Here is a 16,482-nt window from a genome sequence, read left to right on the forward strand (position 1 = left end):
CACGCACAGGCACACAGAGTTCCCAACAGCCTTGGCTTGAACATTCCGGAGGCCAGGAACTCGGTACTTGCTAAGGCAGCCATTACTGGATAGCACTGTGGTTGTTAGAAAGCTCTTCCTTGTGCTACTTTAAGAGGAACCCCAGCCCTCCTCGTCTGGCAGCTTTCCCACCTCACATCTTGTTCGCAGAGGCCAGGTGAAGGTGGAGGGGGTGACAGTGCCTAGAGCTCCAGCAGGCTCAGCAGCTCTGCACCCCCACCCAGACTCTCAGCGCCTTCCCCTCAGAGCCAAGCGAGTTGAAGGGGGGAGGCAGAACCCACCGGTTCCAAGTCCGTGACTCAAAAATAGTAACAGTTGTTGGGTTGCATCTCATTTCCATGTTATCAATTTAATGTGGCAAAGTACAGAAGCAATTCCTTTAGGTCCCTACCTCCTTCTCAGTGTGCCCCCACCTACTCCCTCTTCCCACTACCCTTCCTGGAATCCCCCCCCCCCTTGATTTGCAGTCCTAGTAGTCCCAGGAAGAGACACTGTGGGTCTCAGTGGGAGCCGAACAGGAAGAGAGGCGGGGCGGGCGGGGGCAGCGGCCGCGGGGGTGAGGCCCTGGGCTGCAGCTCCCACCCCGCAGCAGCCTCCGCAGGTCCTGGCGGAAGCGCAGGCCCAAAAAGGCATAGAGCACGGGGTTGAGGCCGCAGCGGGCCAGGGCCAACCCTCCGGTCACCAGCAGCGCCAGATCCTTGCGCTTGCTGGCAGGGCAGCTCCGCTCGCGGGCAGCCAGTAGGTCGGCCGTGTCCAGCAGCAGGGCGAGACTGTAGGGCAGCTGCAGTACCACGAAGGCCGCCACCAGGGCCACAACGACGCGCAGCGCACGCCGGCGCTCGGGCCCCCTGGCGGCCAGCAGCGTGCGGCCCAGGAGCGCGTAACAGGCGGCCATGACGCCCAGCGGCAGCGCGAAGCCCAGGACCACCTGCGCCATGGCGCTTGCCCCCTTCACCGTCTGCGTGAGGCCCTCGGGGAAGACGAGACGGCAGCGCCGCTGGCCTTCCCGCTGCCCGTCCTGACTGAAAAGGAGAGCAGGCAGCGCCAGAAGCAGCGACAGCAGCCACACGATGGCTGAGACCACGTGTGCGCGGCCGGGAGCAGAGGGCCTCGGTCCGGCGGGGAGGGCCCGCGCGATGGCCACGTAGCGGTCGGCGCTGATACAGGCCAGGAAGAGGAAGCCGGCGTGGAAGGAGGCTGAGTAGAGGCCCGAGATGGCGCGGCAGGTGGCACTTCCCAGACTCCAGCCCTCCAGAGCCCCGGCTGCGGCAAAGGGCAGGGTTAGGGCCAGCAGAAGGTCGGCCAGGGCCAGCTGGAGCAGGTGGGCAGAAGTGGGCGAACGGACGGCACGTCGCGCTGCCAGGTGGGTGGCCAGGACCAGGCCATTGCCAGCCAGACCCAGGGCAGCCACCACCAGGGTGACACTGGGTTGGAAGGCCCTACTGAAGGCCTGGATATCCGCCTTGTAGCAGAGCTCTGGCAACGGCTCGGCGGAGTATACCTCCTCATCCTCCCCCGAGTAGGGGCCCCAGGAGACCTGGGGAGGGTAAAATGAGAGAGACCTTATGAGACATCTTCCCACACACCTCCCCCTCCCACACATACCTTCCAAGCTGGGAGCTGCTGTGTGACAACAGTATAGAGGGAGAACATACAAACTCTTCTCCAAACTCTACCTAGCATACCCTCCAACAGGCCTTGACTTCCACTGCACCCCTCCTGCCCTCTGCATCCAGCTTCCTGGCCGACCTTGACCTTTCTGGATCTCAGTTGCCTGATACATAACGTGGAGATTAGAAATCCTGACCAGCCCAAGTGGCAGAGTTGTTTGAAATAAGGAAGATAATGGATGTGAAGCAACTGTGCTCTCCTTAGGCCAAGGTTTCTATTATTAATAAATCTTGGAGCTTCAGTTCTGTTTGCAGCGCCCTCTCCTGGAAAGAACACCCACATGCAGGCTTTGCCTCGGAGCTGGTCCCTGGACTCCAAGGCATGGTGTGGAGAGGTTTCAAACGTCATTTCCTTTCTCCCCTCCCCACCCCACCTCTAACCTCCAGGACAGGTACACTGAACTACTCATGATGGGGGGAGGTGGGAGTCTCAAGGGTTGCGGCTCAGGTTTTCTGGTCTCTGTTGCAACCTCGGACCTCTAGGTTCAGCTCACCATTCCCCTCAGCCCAGTCCCATCCCCCAACCCCAGCCTCACATCACCAGCCCCATCTATCTGGAAGGTCCCTGGTCCCAGATGGCTCCAGATACCCTGGATAGGTCAAAACATGGCAGAAGCTTGTTACCAGGTGGAGAATCCCATCTCTTTGCCTCCCTCTCTATAACCCTTCCCCCCAGCCCGCACTCCCACCTGCTCTGCGGGCTCCGTCCCCATCTCTGGCTACACAGGTTTCTGAAGTATAGCCACTGGGGAGAGAAGTTAAACTAGAGGGACAGGAAGGAAGGGGCGGGGAGAGGGACCAAGAGGGCGGTGGGGATTAGGGTCTGTGGGCTCTCTTTACCTGACTTTCGCATTCTACCCCCTAATTTTGTTTTCTCTTTGCCCTGCCAGTAGAAAAGGAATGGGTTTGGGAATATCATCATTTACTAGCTACCTGTGTGATCTTGAGTAAGTTTACCTCTTTGAGCCTCAGGTTTTTCATCTGCAAAGTGGAATAAGGTAAAAATGTGGAAGTCACAGGGTTATGAGGGTGCCTAGCACAGGTGCCTGAGGCATAATTTGCCTTCAGAAAATGTTAGATTCTTTTACTTACTCTTCTCTCCATCTCTTCTTTCTCCACCCCCCGCTTTTCTTGGATTTTGCGGGACCTCTCCACTGGCACTAGCCTTCCTTCCCCCACCCCTGCGGCCACAGTCCCTGCCAGCCTCGGGTTATTCAGGGTATTTCCTGGCGGCTGGAGGCTCTCTACCCCCGCCCTTTCGCAGTAGGGCTGAGGCGCGCGCTTGCGCGGGGTCCGGGAAAGCAGCGCGTGCCGGGAGAGAGAGGCTGGGGAAGGGGGGAGGTGAGAGGAGAGAGGGTGGGAAGGAGAGAGAGAGCCGCGGAGAACCTGGAACGACAGAGAGAGAGAGAGAGAGAGAGAGAGAAGGGAGAAGGGTTGGGGGAGAGACGAGGATAGGGGAAGGGGGTGGGTTAGGAGCACAGACATCGATCTGCTGCGAACCCCAGGAGGAGAACTGGGAGCCCGAGCTGGACCTGGAGCCCTAGCCGGAGCCGGGCACTGGGAGGCGGCCGCCGAGACCCGTCAGCCTTGCACCATGTGTCCCCGGCTCCTCTGCATCCTGCTCGTCGCGGTCTCAGGGGCCCGGGGCTGGGGCTACTGTGAGTGCCGGGCTCAGGTGCAAGCAGGGTGGGGCCGGGGAGTCCAAAGCCTGCAGGGCGGGTCCAGCCGCATTGCGGCTAGGTGGTCGCGGGTCCCTTCCCTGGCCGGCGCGCGCTTGCTCGTTCCCATCTTTTCCTGCCTCTCCCCCGCGCTCCGCAATGCAGCTCCGAGGCTGGCGCGCGCTCCCGGGCTGGTGCTGGGCTCCGAGGAGCCGAGGAGCCAGTCGGCCCCGGGCAGGGATTTGGGACTGGGATCCAAGCAGGAGCTGGTGCCTGGGCTTGAGGGCTGGGGATAAGGGTGGTACTGGTGATCCCAGCTAGGGTTAAGGTCTTGCCAGGGCCTGGGGCTGGGCTTGGAGCTGGCCCAGGGGCCAGGGTTTGGGGCTGGGGCTGGAATTTGAGGCTGGGATCCAAACAGGAGTTAGTGACCCTGATTGATGCTAAGGTTGGACATGAAGCTGGTGATGCTGGTATGACTGGCTGGGTTTGGGACCAAGGCCTGGATTTGGGGTTGGTGACGGTTGGGGATGCTGATGAGTGGGATTGATGATAAGGCTAGGGCTGGATTGGTGCCTTGGGCTGACTCAGGTTCTGAAAGATGCTGAGGTTTGGGGTTGTATTTAGGGGAGTACTAAGCCTGGGCTGGTACCGGGGCAGTCACAGAGTTAGGGAAGGTCTGGCTTAGGGGTCCCCCCAGAAGGAGAAGGCAGCCTCCCCTGAGTGTGCAGCTGTTGCTGCAGCCCAGGTTGAGCAGATGGCTTAAGTTAGTGCTGGGGTGGCTGCTGGGGAACAGAGAAGGAAGAGCTCCAGTTGCTCAGTGTGCGTGGTCTTTGGAAGGACCTGGGAGGGGCCGCGCGAACAAAATGTCTGTTTCCCCAACCCAGACGGCTGTGACGAGGAGCTGGTCGGGCCTCTGTACGCACGCTCCCTGGGCGCCTCCTCCTACTATGGGCTCTTCACCACGCCGCGCTTTGCCCGGCTGCACGGTGAGCCAGGCACCGCCCCAAGGCGTGGTGGGGGCTCCGGAGGGCTAGGGAGAGCCAGTGGTAAAAGCCCTTGCCTCTTCTATAGGCATAAGCGGATGGTCTCCCCGAATTGGGGACCCGAATCCTTGGCTCCAGATCGACTTAATGAAGAAGCACCGGATCCGAGCTGTGGCCACCCAGGGCTCGTTTAACTCGTGGGACTGGGTCACACGCTACATGCTGCTCTACGGGGACCGAGTGGACAGCTGGACGCCATTCTACCAGCAAGGGCACAATGCGGTATTCCAGGCCCCCTGTGCACACACTAGGAGAACCTCCTCAGTTCTGCATCCTGGGCTGGGCACTAGCTTGGGGGAGATGGAGGAGGTGATGGTGGGGACACACGTGAGGAGTAGTGACTTCCAATCTGGGGATTCAGTCCAGAGGGACGGTCAGCTCACCGTGTGTGCAAGACTTTCTCGGATGACAGGGTTTAACATACTTTAGGGTCAAATCTAGGAGAGCTTCTTGAAGGAGGTGACATCTGAGTTGAGCTTTGAGGAAATAATAGGATGGCGGGAGAGGGCACCTGTTTTTCTAAAGCCACGGGGGCCCAGGAGATCAAGGAGAGTTTCCTTTCTGGAAGTTGATATTGGCTGGGTGTGACAACTACCCGCTGGGAGGCTGTAGAGAAACGAAGAAGAAGGTGGGGACCTGGTCTCTCCTCTCCCTTTCCCCCTCAGACCTTCTTCGGTAACGTGAACGAGTCGGCGATAGTGCGCCACGACCTGCACTACCACTTCACCGCGCGCTACATCCGCATCGTGCCACTGGCTTGGAACCCGCGCGGCAAGATCGGTCTGAGGCTCGGCCTCTACGGCTGCCCTTACAGTACGAGTGCGGAGGTCGTGGCGGGGGGTGGGTGAGGGGAGGCTCCGGAGACAGTCTTCCCGGTCCTCGGCCCACCTACTGTCCTTCGCGCAGAGTCCGACGTGCTGTATTTCGATGGCGATGATGCCATCTCGTACCGCTTCCCGCGAGGGGTCAGCCGGAGCCTGTGGGACGTGTTCGCCTTCAGCTTCAAGACCGAAGAGAAGGACGGGCTCCTGCTGCACGCGGAGGGCGTCCAGGGCGACTACGTGACACTGGAGCTGCAGGGGGCGCACTTGCTGCTGCACATGAGCCTGGGTGAGCTCCGCCGCCGGCCGGGCGACCCCGGCGGCTCTGCGGCCACGCCCCTCGCTGCGCCGCCCCCGCGAGGCCGCGCCCACTCCCAATCTCGCCCTTCCTTACTGTTCCGACCAAACCCTGTTTGGTGCTCGCAAAACACTGGACTCCGAGTCAGGCGATCTGGATGCCAGTCTCAGCTCCACCTACCAGTGGTGTGACCTTGGACAAGGCACTTCTCCAGTCTGTTTCCTCATTGTAGAAATCTTTTATATACTTCGTGTACATATACATATAAACCCGAGTTGTTATTTTGTATCTCATCAGCTTTTCATAACATCCTATATGATGAAGTAGAAGCAGCTAGTGGAAAACAGGGGCTCAGAGGGGTTAAATGACTTACCCTAAGTCACATACTCGCCGGTGGACCCCACTCCATCCCAAGCTGAAGATGTCCAAGCTCTGTATGCCCTGGGCCCTGTGCCAACCCTTCTCCGTGCTCCTGGCTGCTGCTTCACCTGGGAGCTAGGCCTCTCTGGGGCTCTCCAGGTTGTAGGTCTGACCCTGCCGCTCCGTCCCCCCCAGGCAGCAGCCCCATCCAGCCCAGGCCTGGTCACACCACTGTGAGCGCTGGTGGGGTCCTCAATGACCAGCACTGGCATTATGTGCGTGTGGACCGATTTGGCCGGGAGGCAAACCTCACCCTGGACGGCTACGTGCAGCGCTTTGTGCTCAATGGTGACTTTGAGAGGCTGAACCTGGACAACGAGGTGAGCGGAGTGGTTTCTTTAGTTGAGGTGGGGTGCTGGGCGGGTCCGTGGGGGACAGTGCTTTCCAGTTCCTGAATATTCTAGCAGCTTTGGCAAACTTGCGGCTCACGGGCCTGGGTTGTTAGCAGGCCTGGGCACCGCCCCCAGAACAACTGACATGGGATCTGGAAATCTGGGTTTTGGGGATCTGACAAGATGAGAAAATTGCCCCATTGGATTGCCCAATTCTGTGGCCCTGATCTGCAGATAAAGAATTCCAGACAGGTTAATTGACCTTCCCAAGGGCATGCAGCCAATTTGTGGTGGAGTCAGGGCTAGCACCCAAGCCTGGGGAGGCCCAGCGAGCTTCCAGCTTTAACATCGATACTGGGGAAATGTGCCTGGGAAAGCGTGGGGTGGAGGGGAGAGAAAGGTGTGCATGCGTGTTCGGGCACCCAGGGAACCTAATCCCCCACCCCGCCCGCAGATGTACATTGGGGGTCTGGTGGGCGCTGCGCAGAAGAACCTGGCCTATCGGCATAATTTCCGAGGCTGCATAGAAAACATAATCTTCAACCGAGTGAACATCGCAGACCTGGCCGTGCGGCGCCATTCGAGGATCACCTTCGAGGCTAGTGGGCTGGGGGATCAGGGAGGGCGGGACATCAGAGCTGCTTGGAAAGCAAAGAGAATCAGATAAAAGCCGAGGATTCCTCTCTTCCCAGCCAAATGCTCAAGTGGTGGGGGAGGCACCATGGACTCACAGGAGGTGCAAAGGCCACCCTTCCCAAACCCCCAGTAAAGAAGCTGTGGTCTGGTCTAACTACATTGTCAATTAATGCTTGAGGAAAATAAGGTGCAGAGACCCGGGGTGGCTTGGCCCAGGATCACGGAGTTGTACAGTGGTTGAGTCCGGTCTTGAACCCAGGTCTGTTTTGGGGTGGTCCCCGCCCCCCATCCCACCCCAACCCTGCAGCGAATATTCTAGTGCCTGCCAGGAAGCCAGCAGGAAGTTGGCTCTCCAGGCTGGGAGGAAGGGAAGGCGGCCCGTCGCCCTGGAGACGGTGTAAAGCCGGGATAGCCAGCAGAGAGTCCCCCAGGGCCGACCTGGTTGGAGACCCCCTCCACAGCTGGTTATGTTTGTGGGGGCTGGGAATGGTCAGAGTGGAAGGTCCCACCCCCTCCCCTGCACACACCCCGAGGGAGTGCCGTGAGGAGGGTCTTAGACCGGTCCGGAAATTGAATTCCCAGCAGAGACAGACAGCACATTCATTCTCTTGGATGCTGATGGATCCTTACTTCCGTCCTCAGGGTAAGGTGGCCTTCCGTTGCCTGGACCCGGTTCCTCACCCCGTCAACTTCGGAGGGCCTCACAACTTCGTGCAAGTGCCTGGCTTCCCGCGCCGAGGCCGCTTCGCCGTCTCCTTTCGCTTCCGCACCTGGGATCTCACAGGGCTGCTACTGTTCTCCCGCCTGGGGGACGGGCTGGGCCACGTGGAGCTGATGCTCAGTGAAGGGCAGGTCAACGTGTCCATCGCGCAGACTGGCCGAAAGAAGCTTCAGTTTGCTGCTGGTGAGGGGTGGAGAGTGGGGGGGTGGCAGAAGGCCAGAGGAGGGCAGAGGAGCAGCGGGTGTGGGCCTGCACGGAGGCCGCTCGCTCATTGGAGAAGGGTGATGGGGGGAAGGGAGCAGGGCAGGAGGACCCTGAGCCCTGGGGATGGGACCGAGTGGATGGGGGTGAGGAGTCAGATCTGAGCAGCTCAGGCTGCTGGGAGGGGCAGGTAGGCTGAGGAGTCCTGGTCTCCTCTAGTTCCAGGGGGCTCCAGAAGTGTTTGTTACTCATTTGCAACTTTGTGGACTCTGCCTCAGCTGCTAGGGTTAGTGAAGACAGTCAAAGATGTCACCACTCAGTTGTGATAAGTGTGATGGAGAGGGGGGTGCCTGGGTGGCTCAGTCGGTTAAACATCTGACTCTTGATTTCGGCTCAGGTCCTGATCTCAGAGTGATGAGATCGTGCCCCTAGTTGAGCTCCACAACTCAGCGGGGAGTCTGCTTGAGATTCTCTCTCTCCCTCTGCACCCCCCCCACGGGCACTCTCCACTCTCTTCTCTCTCTCAAATAAATAAATCTTTAACATATATTATATATTATATTAAATATATATTATTTATATATTTAACATATACTTAGTATGTTACATATATACGTGTGTGTGTGTGTGTGTGTGTGTATATATGTATAATTTAAATAATGTAATGGAGGGCACATAGGCACAGGGTGAGGTTGCTGCTTCCCTGCTCAAGACACTTATCTCAGAATGGGTCTTCCCACACCCACACCATCCTTTTTTCCTGCCCAGGGTACCGCCTGAATGATGGCTTTTGGCACGAGGTGAATTTTGCAGCCCAGGAGAACCATGCAGTTATCAGCATTGATGACGTGGAGGGGGCAGAGGTCAGGGTCTCATACCCTCTGCTGATCCGCACTGGCACCTCATACTTCTTTGGGGGTAAGTGGGAGCCAACCTGGCCAGACCCCTGTCTCTGGGTGGGAGGAAGGCATCACCAAAATCCCCTCAGATGGGGCTGCCTGGAGATTTGTAGGGATAAATCCCTCTCTCCCCTCTGGAGCCTGGGGGACTGGAAGGTCACTGCCATTGTCTCTTGGCCCCCTGCCTTCCTTCATGTCTGGCTTTCCTTTGGCATCTCCCTGGGGGAGGGTCTCTGGGGTCTCCCCTGGGGAGGGCCTCACAGGGGTGGTTGCTCCAGGTTGTCCCAAACCAGCCAGTCGATCGGGCTGCCACTCCAACCAGACGGCGTTCCATGGCTGCATGGAGCTGCTCAAGGTGGATGGTCAACTGGTCAACCTGACTCTGGTGGAGGGCCGGCGGCTTGGATACTATGCTGAGGTCCTCTTTGACACATGTGGCATCACTGATAGGTATCCAGAAGCCCCTCTCCCTGCAAGAGGCGACCCCTCCAAAGCCCGCTTCAGTGGTCTCCCAACGGGAGTGGCCTTTCTCAGTAATCTCCCTTCTCCTGGTCCCAGCTGCTCAGTCTCCCGCTTGGAGATGACTCCTCCTGGACCTCTTGTCTCATCTTCCTGTCCTTCTTTACCTGGTTCTTCCATTAAAGTGACACATGCTGGGACTGGAAACGAAGCATCTGTTCTTGGTCCTATAGAGGGTTTTCTTCGGGGGTGGGGAGGGCGGATAAACCGTGGTCCTTGAGTCCTTGAGGCCTGCCTAATGTGCCAGCACTTGGGCTTTACCTGGCTAGTTACTCGGGGTGCCGGTGCTCTCAGGAGCCAGAAGTGAAGTTTGTAGGGATCAGACCCCACGCTCACGCTCACAGTAAGGTGCCTTCCCTTGGTGCTGACCCTCTTCCCTAGGTGTAGCCCTAACATGTGTGAGCATGATGGACGCTGCTACCAGTCCTGGGATGACTTCATCTGCTATTGTGAACTGACAGGCTACAAGGGGGAGACCTGTCACCAACGTAAGCCGGCTGGGGGATGGGGGCCACTCCGGGGCAGGGGAGGCCAGGAGGTTGCTGGGAATCACGAGGCTGCTAGAGCTGGTAGGACTGGCCCTCCTAGCCCTCTGACCCCATAACCGCTCTTTCCCCACCCCACGACCTACCAGCTCTGTATAAGGAATCTTGTGAGGCTTATCGACTCAGTGGGAAGACTTCTGGAAACTTCACCATTGATCCTGATGGCAGTGGCCCCCTGAAGCCATTTGTGGTGTACTGTGATATCCGAGGTCAGTGGCTCTGATGGGTGGTGAAGGGGCAGCTGACAGGGCTGTGAGGGGGTGGGGGGGGAACGGGATTGAAGCAAGGGGGCAAGGTCCAGCAAGATTGAGCTGTGGTGGGGGGTAAAGGATGGCAGAGGGGAAAGGGGACACTCAGGAATTTGTAATCTAGCCTTGCAGATAAATTCCAGCTTCCTGATCCAGTCCAGCTGTCCCATCTCCAGCCTACAGTGTCGGGGGCCCAGAGCTGGGCTGGAACAGAGCTGCTGGCCACATTTATTGCCTCTGAGGAGCAGCAAATGGTGGTGGAGGTGTGTAGGGAGATGGGTAGAGAATGCCCATCTTGAACCAAAGCTCTGACCCTTCCACTCCCCCAGAGAACCGGGCATGGACAGTTGTGCGTCATGACAGGCTGTGGACAACTCGGGTGACAGGTTCTAGCATGGAGCGGCCATTCCTGGGGGCCATCCAGTACTGGAATGCCTCCTGGGAGGAAGTCAGTGCCCTGGCCAATGCTTCTCAGCACTGTGAACAGTGGATCGAGTTCTCCTGCTACAATTCCCGGCTGCTCAACACTGCTGGTGAGGGCCTGGGCCGCTGAAGGCCTGGGCCACGGCGGGCGAGGTGCAGCGCTGGAGGAGAGACCCGTGGGGGCTTGGGAAACCAGAGGGGTCAGCTGGAGTTCTTGAACATTCGAGCAAGGATCTGGGCGGGTTGGAAAGGGGAGAGAGGAGCCCCTGGGCTAATGGAGGGCTGGGGCCTGGAAACGGCCTCCACGTCTTCCCCAGGAGGCTACCCCTACAGCTTTTGGATTGGCCGAAATGAGGAGCAGCACTTCTACTGGGGAGGCTCACAGCCTGGGATCCAGCGCTGTGCCTGTGGTCTGGACCGGAGCTGCGTGGACCCCGCTCTGCACTGTAACTGTGATGCCGACCAGCCCCAGTGGTGAGGGGCGAAGGGACAGGGCGTTCAGGATTCCGGGGGCAGCGGAACAGCAGGGCCTAAACCACTGCGTCCTGCCCCCACAGGAGAACCGACAAGGGACTGCTGACCTTTGTGGACCATTTGCCCGTCACCCAGGTGGTGGTGGGGGATACGAACCGCTCCAATTCTGAGGCCCAGTTCTTCCTGAGGCCTCTGCGCTGCTATGGCGATCGTGAGTGGCAGACCCCTTTTGTGTGCCCTCCCAGGGTTGGCTCTCCAGTTTCCAAAATTTAGGCCACCTGACCCACTGCGGGTCTCTAGGACATCCTGCCAGACACCCAGCTCCTGCTGGGATGGGACCCCCTTCTGTGTTGTTCCCTGCACCTCGTTCTCTTTCATTAGACCCCTCTTCTCTGCTTGGCTCCCTGCCCCCAGCTGTCCCCCCTGCCCTATCTTCCCCCACCCCACCGGGGGCTCCCTTCCTTCACCCTCCAACCTCCCTGACAAGGCCTTCCTCCTTCTGGTTTTGCAGGGAATTCCTGGAACACCATCTCCTTCCACACTGGGGCTGCCCTACGCTTTCCCCCCATCCGTGCCAACCACAGCCTTGATGTCTCCTTCTACTTCAGGACCTCGGCTCCCTCGGGAGTCTTCCTAGAGAATATGGGGGGCCCTTACTGCCAGTGGCGCCGACCTTACGTGCGGGTGGAACTCAACAGTGAGCGGGCAGACGCTGGGAGGGGCATGGGCTAGACGGAGATCTCTGGGCGGAGGTGGGGTAGGCAGAGGCTGGGGGAAGGGACAAGGGCAGATGCCAGCATGGAAGGGGCTTTAGGTAACAGTAGGTTCTAGACCCGGGTCTGTCTTGGTAGCTAGCCGGCTTTGTGAACTTGGGCACTCACTTCAGCTCTCTGGGCTTCAGGCCCCTCACGTGTGGATAAGGCAGCTGGACTCCGGAGGTGTTTTCTACCGGACTCGCTATGCTTCTAACCTCAGAAGTGGGGCTGGGAAGCTGGCTCCAGGGATCTGCAAATTTAGGAGAGACCAGGAGCATAAGGTTTTAAGGAGTTGATGGGTTTTGTCCCAGGCTGAGGACAAACTGGAGGGACATTCAAGGAGCTCTGAGGAGTGAAGAAGAGAGCTTGTATGGGGTGAGCAATCTGTGAGGTCTGAGTCCTTTCTCCCCACCCCCTGCGTCGTCCAGCATCCCGGGATGTGGTCTTCGCCTTCGATGTGGGGAATGGGGATGAGAACCTGACAGTACACTCGGATGACTTTGAATTCAACGACGATGAGTGGCACCTGGTCCGGGCGGAAATCAACGTGAAGCAGGCCCGGCTCCGTGTGGACCACCGGCCCTGGGTGCTGCGGCCCATGCCCCTGCAGACCTACATCTGGCTGGAGTACGACCAGCCCCTTTATGTCGGTGAGCAGCAGCCCTGCGCCGGGTCTGAGGCCTCCTGCGCCTTCCCACCCTCTCACCACAGCTCTCCTGGCTTCCAGGAGCCCCGTGTCTGAGGTCCCGATGCCCTCTGCTGCAGAGTGGGCCAAGAGCTCACCTCTCCTCTCTAGGCCCTGGATTTTATGCCATGATTTCATTCCCCTTGGCTCCATCCCCAACCCCGATACTTACCCCTGTTTCTGGCTCTACACCCATTTCTTGACCGGCCCGCCCTTCCCAGGATCTGCAGAGCTTAAGAGGCGCCCCTTCGTGGGTTGCTTGAGGGCGATGCGTCTGAATGGAGTGACTCTGAACCTGGAGGGCCGTGCCAACGCCTCGGAGGGTACCTCACCCAACTGCACGGGCCATTGCGCCCACCCCCGGTTCCCCTGTTTCCACGGAGGCCGCTGTGTGGAGCGCTACAGCTACTACACGTGTGACTGTGACCTCACGGCTTTTGATGGGCCATACTGCAACCACGGTCAGTGCAGCTGCTTATGGGAGACCCGGAGCCCTAGGGCACAGCGGGGTGCAGAGAGGGCAAGGGAAGGATGGAGGGTGCAGAGTCAGCACCAGGGAAAACTAGAGCTGTCCCTGGGTTCCTGAGGGCTGAGGCGGGGCCGTCTGGCAGCTGAAGATGCCGGGCGACTCCAAGTCATAAAGTGGGGCAAGGAAGGGATGGTACAGTTGGCTGGTACTAAAGGAACTCAGAAGCAACTGGCAGATAACTTCCCCATCTTCCCACTGTCACCAAGATATCACAGATTAGCCCCCTTGCAAGCATACCCACCTCAGGTGGTGCGATGGCCTCCTATGCCATTTCCTAGTTGATAATCGCTGAGCTCCTAAAACACATCTCCAGCCTGGTTCTTGGCTAAGGCAAGCCTAGACATTCACCACAGCAAGATTCTGCACATGCACCCAGACTGCATCCTTCCTAAGGCTGGCCTAGGAGGATGCGTACGCAGGTAGGTTCACGGTGTGAGAAGTCTGCCAGAGCAGGGAGATGCAGGGACTCGGGGACCAGCAGAGGACCTTTCGTCTTGGTTTGGAAGTGTGAGTGATGGCGAGTGTACCAGAGGGGGTCATGATACCTCAATTCTTTTTTTTTTTTTTTTTAAGATTTTATTTATTTGTCAGAGAGCGAGCACAAGCAGGGGGAGTGGCGGGCCGAGGGAGAGGGAGAAGCAGGCTTCCCACCCTTCCCGAGGGAGGAGGGAGCCCGATGCGGGGCTCAATCCCGGGACCCCGGGATCATGACCAGAGCCAAAGGCAGACGCTTAACCGACTGAGCCCCCCAGGCGCCCCCATGATACCTCGATTCTAATCTTGGCTCTCCGCATACTGTGTATCCTTATGGCAGTCACTAGCCAGTTCTGTGCCTCAGTCTCCCCATCTGTCAAAGGTACGGGTTGTACTGGATGATCTTTTCCATTTCTCATGGTTTTAAGATTCCATTCTGGGACAGATTCCATTTCTGGGACAAGGGGACCTACCGGTGAATGGAGGCATGCTGTGACCGCGGCAAGGTCCCAGGGCGGCTGTGAGGATGACATAACGGTGTCCGAATCCGGGAGTGGGGGCCCTGACCTCACTCCATCTGCCTTCAGATATCGGCGGTTTCTTTGAGCCCGGCACCTGGATGCGCTACAACCTCCAGTCGGCGCTGCGCTCGGCCGCCCGGGAGTTCTCGCACATGCTGAGCCGGCCGGTGCCGGGCTACGAGCCGGGCTACGTCCCTGGCTATGACACCCCGGGCTACGTGCCTGGCTACCACGGGCCCGGGTACCGTCTGCCCGAATACCCCCGGCCCGGCCGGCCGGTGCCTGGGTACCGTGGGCCTGTCTACAACGTCACGGGAGAGGAGGTGTCCTTCAGCTTCAGCACGGACTCCGCCCCCGCTGTCCTGCTCTATGTCAGCTCCTTCGTGCGGGACTACATGGCCGTGCTCATCAAGGAAGATGGTAAAGGTCCCACAGCCCCCCCCTTCCCCCCCCCCCAGCTCCAGCTTCTGGCAGGGCACCCTCCACTCTTATAACTACTGGTTCGCTGGTTCAAGGCCCCCCGAGCGCTCTCCAAAGACAGGGGGCTGTGGGAGCCCAGAGGAGACTCCCCTTCCCCCCCCCACCCCCATCCCACAGGGACCCTGCAGCTGCGGTATCAGCTGGGCACCAGCCCCTACGTGTACCAACTGACCACGAGGCCCGTCACTGACGGCCAGCCCCACAACGTCAACATCACCCGCGTCTACCGCAACCTCTTCATCCAGGTGCGCGCGGAGGGAGGTGGACCAGCTCAGATGGCCCCCAGGTTGTGGCCCCCGGGGAGAAGGTCAGATATTTAGCATGAGTAGGGCACATCCCAGTTTACAGAGGAGTTTCATGTGTTTTGCCTCCTGTGACCCTCACACTTGCTCCGGGAGGTCACTCGGGGAGGCAGGTGTTCTTATGTCTGTTTTATCAGTCAGTGAATGGGCTCGGGAAGTCACGTGGTTTTCCACAAAGTCAAACCCCTGGTGGCTGCAACGACAAGGCTCAGATGAGGCTGTTGGGTTTTTTAATGCCGAATCCTTCATCTGGGTGGCTGTCCACCTAGGACTGAGCTGGGGCTCCCCAGCAGCGTGGGCGGCACGGGGGTTCTGCAGGGTCTCGGCTTCGTCAGCCGCTGGTTCTCCCTCCCTCGGCGCCTCTCCCTCCCCCTCAGGTGGACTACTTCCCGCTGACAGAACAGAAGTTCTCGCTGTTGGTGGACAGCCAGCTGGACTCACCCAAGGCCTTGTATCTAGGGCGTGTTATGGGTGAGCTGCGGGTGCGAGTGTTTGGGGTGAGGGGTTGTGGGCGAAGCCCCTGGAGCCCAGAGGAGCGAGGGAACTGGGACCGGCTGCGAAGGCGGTGATCACAAGGAGCGGGAAACCTGCGGACGGTGAGCGGTGAGCGGGGTGAGCCTAGGGGTGGCCCCAGCCCCCGTCCCTCTGGGCCTGCCTCTCCCTCAGAGACCGGGGTCATAGACCCAGAGATCCAGCGCTACAACACACCGGGGTTCTCGGGCTGCCTGTCTGGTGTTCGATTCAACAACGTGGCTCCCCTCAAGTCCCACTTCCGAGCCCCTCGACCCATGACCGCTGAGCTAGCCGAGGCCCTTCGAGTTCAGGGAGAACTGTCTGAATCTAACTGCGGGGCCATGCCACGTCTTGTCGCAGAGGTGCCACCTGAGCTGGATCCCTGGTATCTGCCCCCAGGTAGGTCCAGGGGACACACAGAAGAGGGAGGGTCGACAGGGAAGGGAAACGATTCTTAACACGGAGGAGGCTTCTCCTAACTGGGGCTTTCTCCTCTTCAGACTTCCCGTACTACCACGATGAGGGATGGGTTGCCATACTTTTAGGCTGTGAGTAGCACGGTCACTACCCTGACCTAATTCTACCCTCCGTGGGCATCCCCTCCCTGCCCCGTATCCCCTGGGGCTGAGGGGGGCGAAGGCACTAGGCGCGGGGGGTGCACACACACATGAGCTAGGCCGTGCGGACGGTAGTCGAGAACTGAGCTGGAGATTCTTCAAGGTGTGAGGATGCTATGGACTTTTAACTGAAGTGAAATATTAAAATGGGGCTATAGCTAAGGGATGAGGAAAGGGGGGGTGCAGTAACTTCCAGAGAGGCGGGAAACTGGGGTGACTCCAGGGATGTGGAAAGAGAATACTAGAAATCAAAGACACCAGGGGTTAAGCCAGGAATTCAGACCTGCCAGACACTTGGGACTGGCTTGCCACGCTCGACCTGCAGACGGTCATACACGTACCCTTTTGGCCGAAAGCACACATTGTGTGTCTGCGGAGACACCCCCGAGCACGGCTCTGAGTTGTTGCTTCTTTCCCTTTCAGTTCTGGTGGCCTTCCTGCTGCTGGGGCTGGTGGGGATGTTGGTGCTCTTCTATCTGCAAAATCATCGCTACAAGGGCTCCTACCACACCAACGAGCCCAAGGCCACCCATGATTACCATCCTGGCAGCAAAGCTCCCCTACCTACTTCAGGCGCTGCCCAGGTCCCGGCCCCTACACCAGCTTCCGCCCCAGCCCCAGCCCCAGCCCCAGCCCCAGCCCCAGCCCCAGCCCCAGCC

General features: G+C 59.1%; 2 protein-coding genes across 5 annotated transcripts in view; one reads left to right on the forward strand and one right to left on the reverse strand.

Moving 5' to 3' along the window:
- Positions 1–354: 354 nt before the first annotated feature.
- CCR10 (C-C motif chemokine receptor 10) lies at positions 355–2,772 on the reverse strand. 2 transcript variants are annotated; one of them, XM_073889472.1, is made up of 2 exons: positions 2,643–2,772; positions 355–1,576 (listed from the first exon to the last, which is right to left on the reverse strand). In XM_073889472.1, exons 1-2 carry the CDS (start codon positions 2,688–2,690, stop codon positions 509–511), a joined length of 1,116 nt encoding a protein of 371 aa, XP_073745573.1. In that variant the 5' UTR covers positions 2,691–2,772; the 3' UTR covers positions 355–508. The 2 variants fall into 2 exon arrangements, with proteins under 2 accessions (XP_073745573.1, XP_025717680.1); XM_025861895.2 differs by lacking the exon at positions 2,643–2,772 and adding an exon at positions 2,399–2,622.
- Positions 2,674–16,482, forward strand: part of CNTNAP1 (contactin associated protein 1) — a 14,997-nt gene continuing 1,188 nt past the window's right edge. The window contains exons 1-24 of one of the 3 annotated variants that reach the window (XM_025861960.2): positions 2,674–3,367; positions 4,252–4,353; positions 4,439–4,632; positions 5,076–5,223; positions 5,317–5,520; positions 6,085–6,269; positions 6,736–6,879; positions 7,560–7,821; positions 8,608–8,757; positions 9,017–9,188; positions 9,639–9,745; positions 9,892–10,011; positions 10,380–10,583; positions 10,791–10,947; positions 11,031–11,158; positions 11,459–11,644; positions 12,131–12,352; positions 12,609–12,848; positions 13,978–14,331; positions 14,509–14,636; positions 15,071–15,164; positions 15,360–15,605; positions 15,707–15,754; positions 16,247–16,482. The exon at positions 16,247–16,482 is cut by the window's right edge and continues 1,188 nt beyond it. In XM_025861960.2, the coding sequence (XP_025717745.1) occupies positions 3,304–3,367; positions 4,252–4,353; positions 4,439–4,632; positions 5,076–5,223; positions 5,317–5,520; positions 6,085–6,269; positions 6,736–6,879; positions 7,560–7,821; positions 8,608–8,757; positions 9,017–9,188; positions 9,639–9,745; positions 9,892–10,011; positions 10,380–10,583; positions 10,791–10,947; positions 11,031–11,158; positions 11,459–11,644; positions 12,131–12,352; positions 12,609–12,848; positions 13,978–14,331; positions 14,509–14,636; positions 15,071–15,164; positions 15,360–15,605; positions 15,707–15,754; positions 16,247–16,482 (4,095 nt within the window). In that variant the 5' untranslated portion in view covers positions 2,674–3,303. Of the gene's footprint in view, positions 3,368–3,626; positions 3,838–4,251; positions 4,354–4,438; positions 4,633–5,075; positions 5,224–5,316; positions 5,521–6,084; positions 6,270–6,735; positions 6,880–7,559; positions 7,822–8,607; positions 8,758–9,016; positions 9,189–9,638; positions 9,746–9,891; positions 10,012–10,379; positions 10,584–10,790; positions 10,948–11,030; positions 11,159–11,458; positions 11,645–12,130; positions 12,353–12,608; positions 12,849–13,977; positions 14,332–14,508; positions 14,637–15,070; positions 15,165–15,359; positions 15,606–15,706; positions 15,755–16,246 lie in introns of those variants that run through there. The other 2 variants (XM_073889468.1, XM_073889469.1) reach the window with 2 other exon arrangements.

Source organism: Callorhinus ursinus, unplaced genomic scaffold (genome assembly GCF_003265705.2).
Source record: "Callorhinus ursinus isolate GAN/ISIS: 27379988/994484 unplaced genomic scaffold, GSC_fseal_2.0 scaffold108, whole genome shotgun sequence".
In the NCBI taxonomy this organism is placed as follows: Eukaryota; Metazoa; Chordata; class Mammalia; order Carnivora; family Otariidae; genus Callorhinus; species Callorhinus ursinus.

Bases quoted from the DNA above. Each gene is read 5' to 3' on its own strand.
- CCR10 (XM_073889472.1), bottom strand. From the start codon at position 2,690: ATGAAAAACCTGAGGCTCAAAGAGGTAAACTTACTCAAGATCACACAG. The intron at 1,577-2,642 runs GTAGCTAGTAAA...TACCCTCCCCAG, and splicing joins ACTTACTCAAGATCACACAG to GTCTCCTGGGGCCCCTACTC.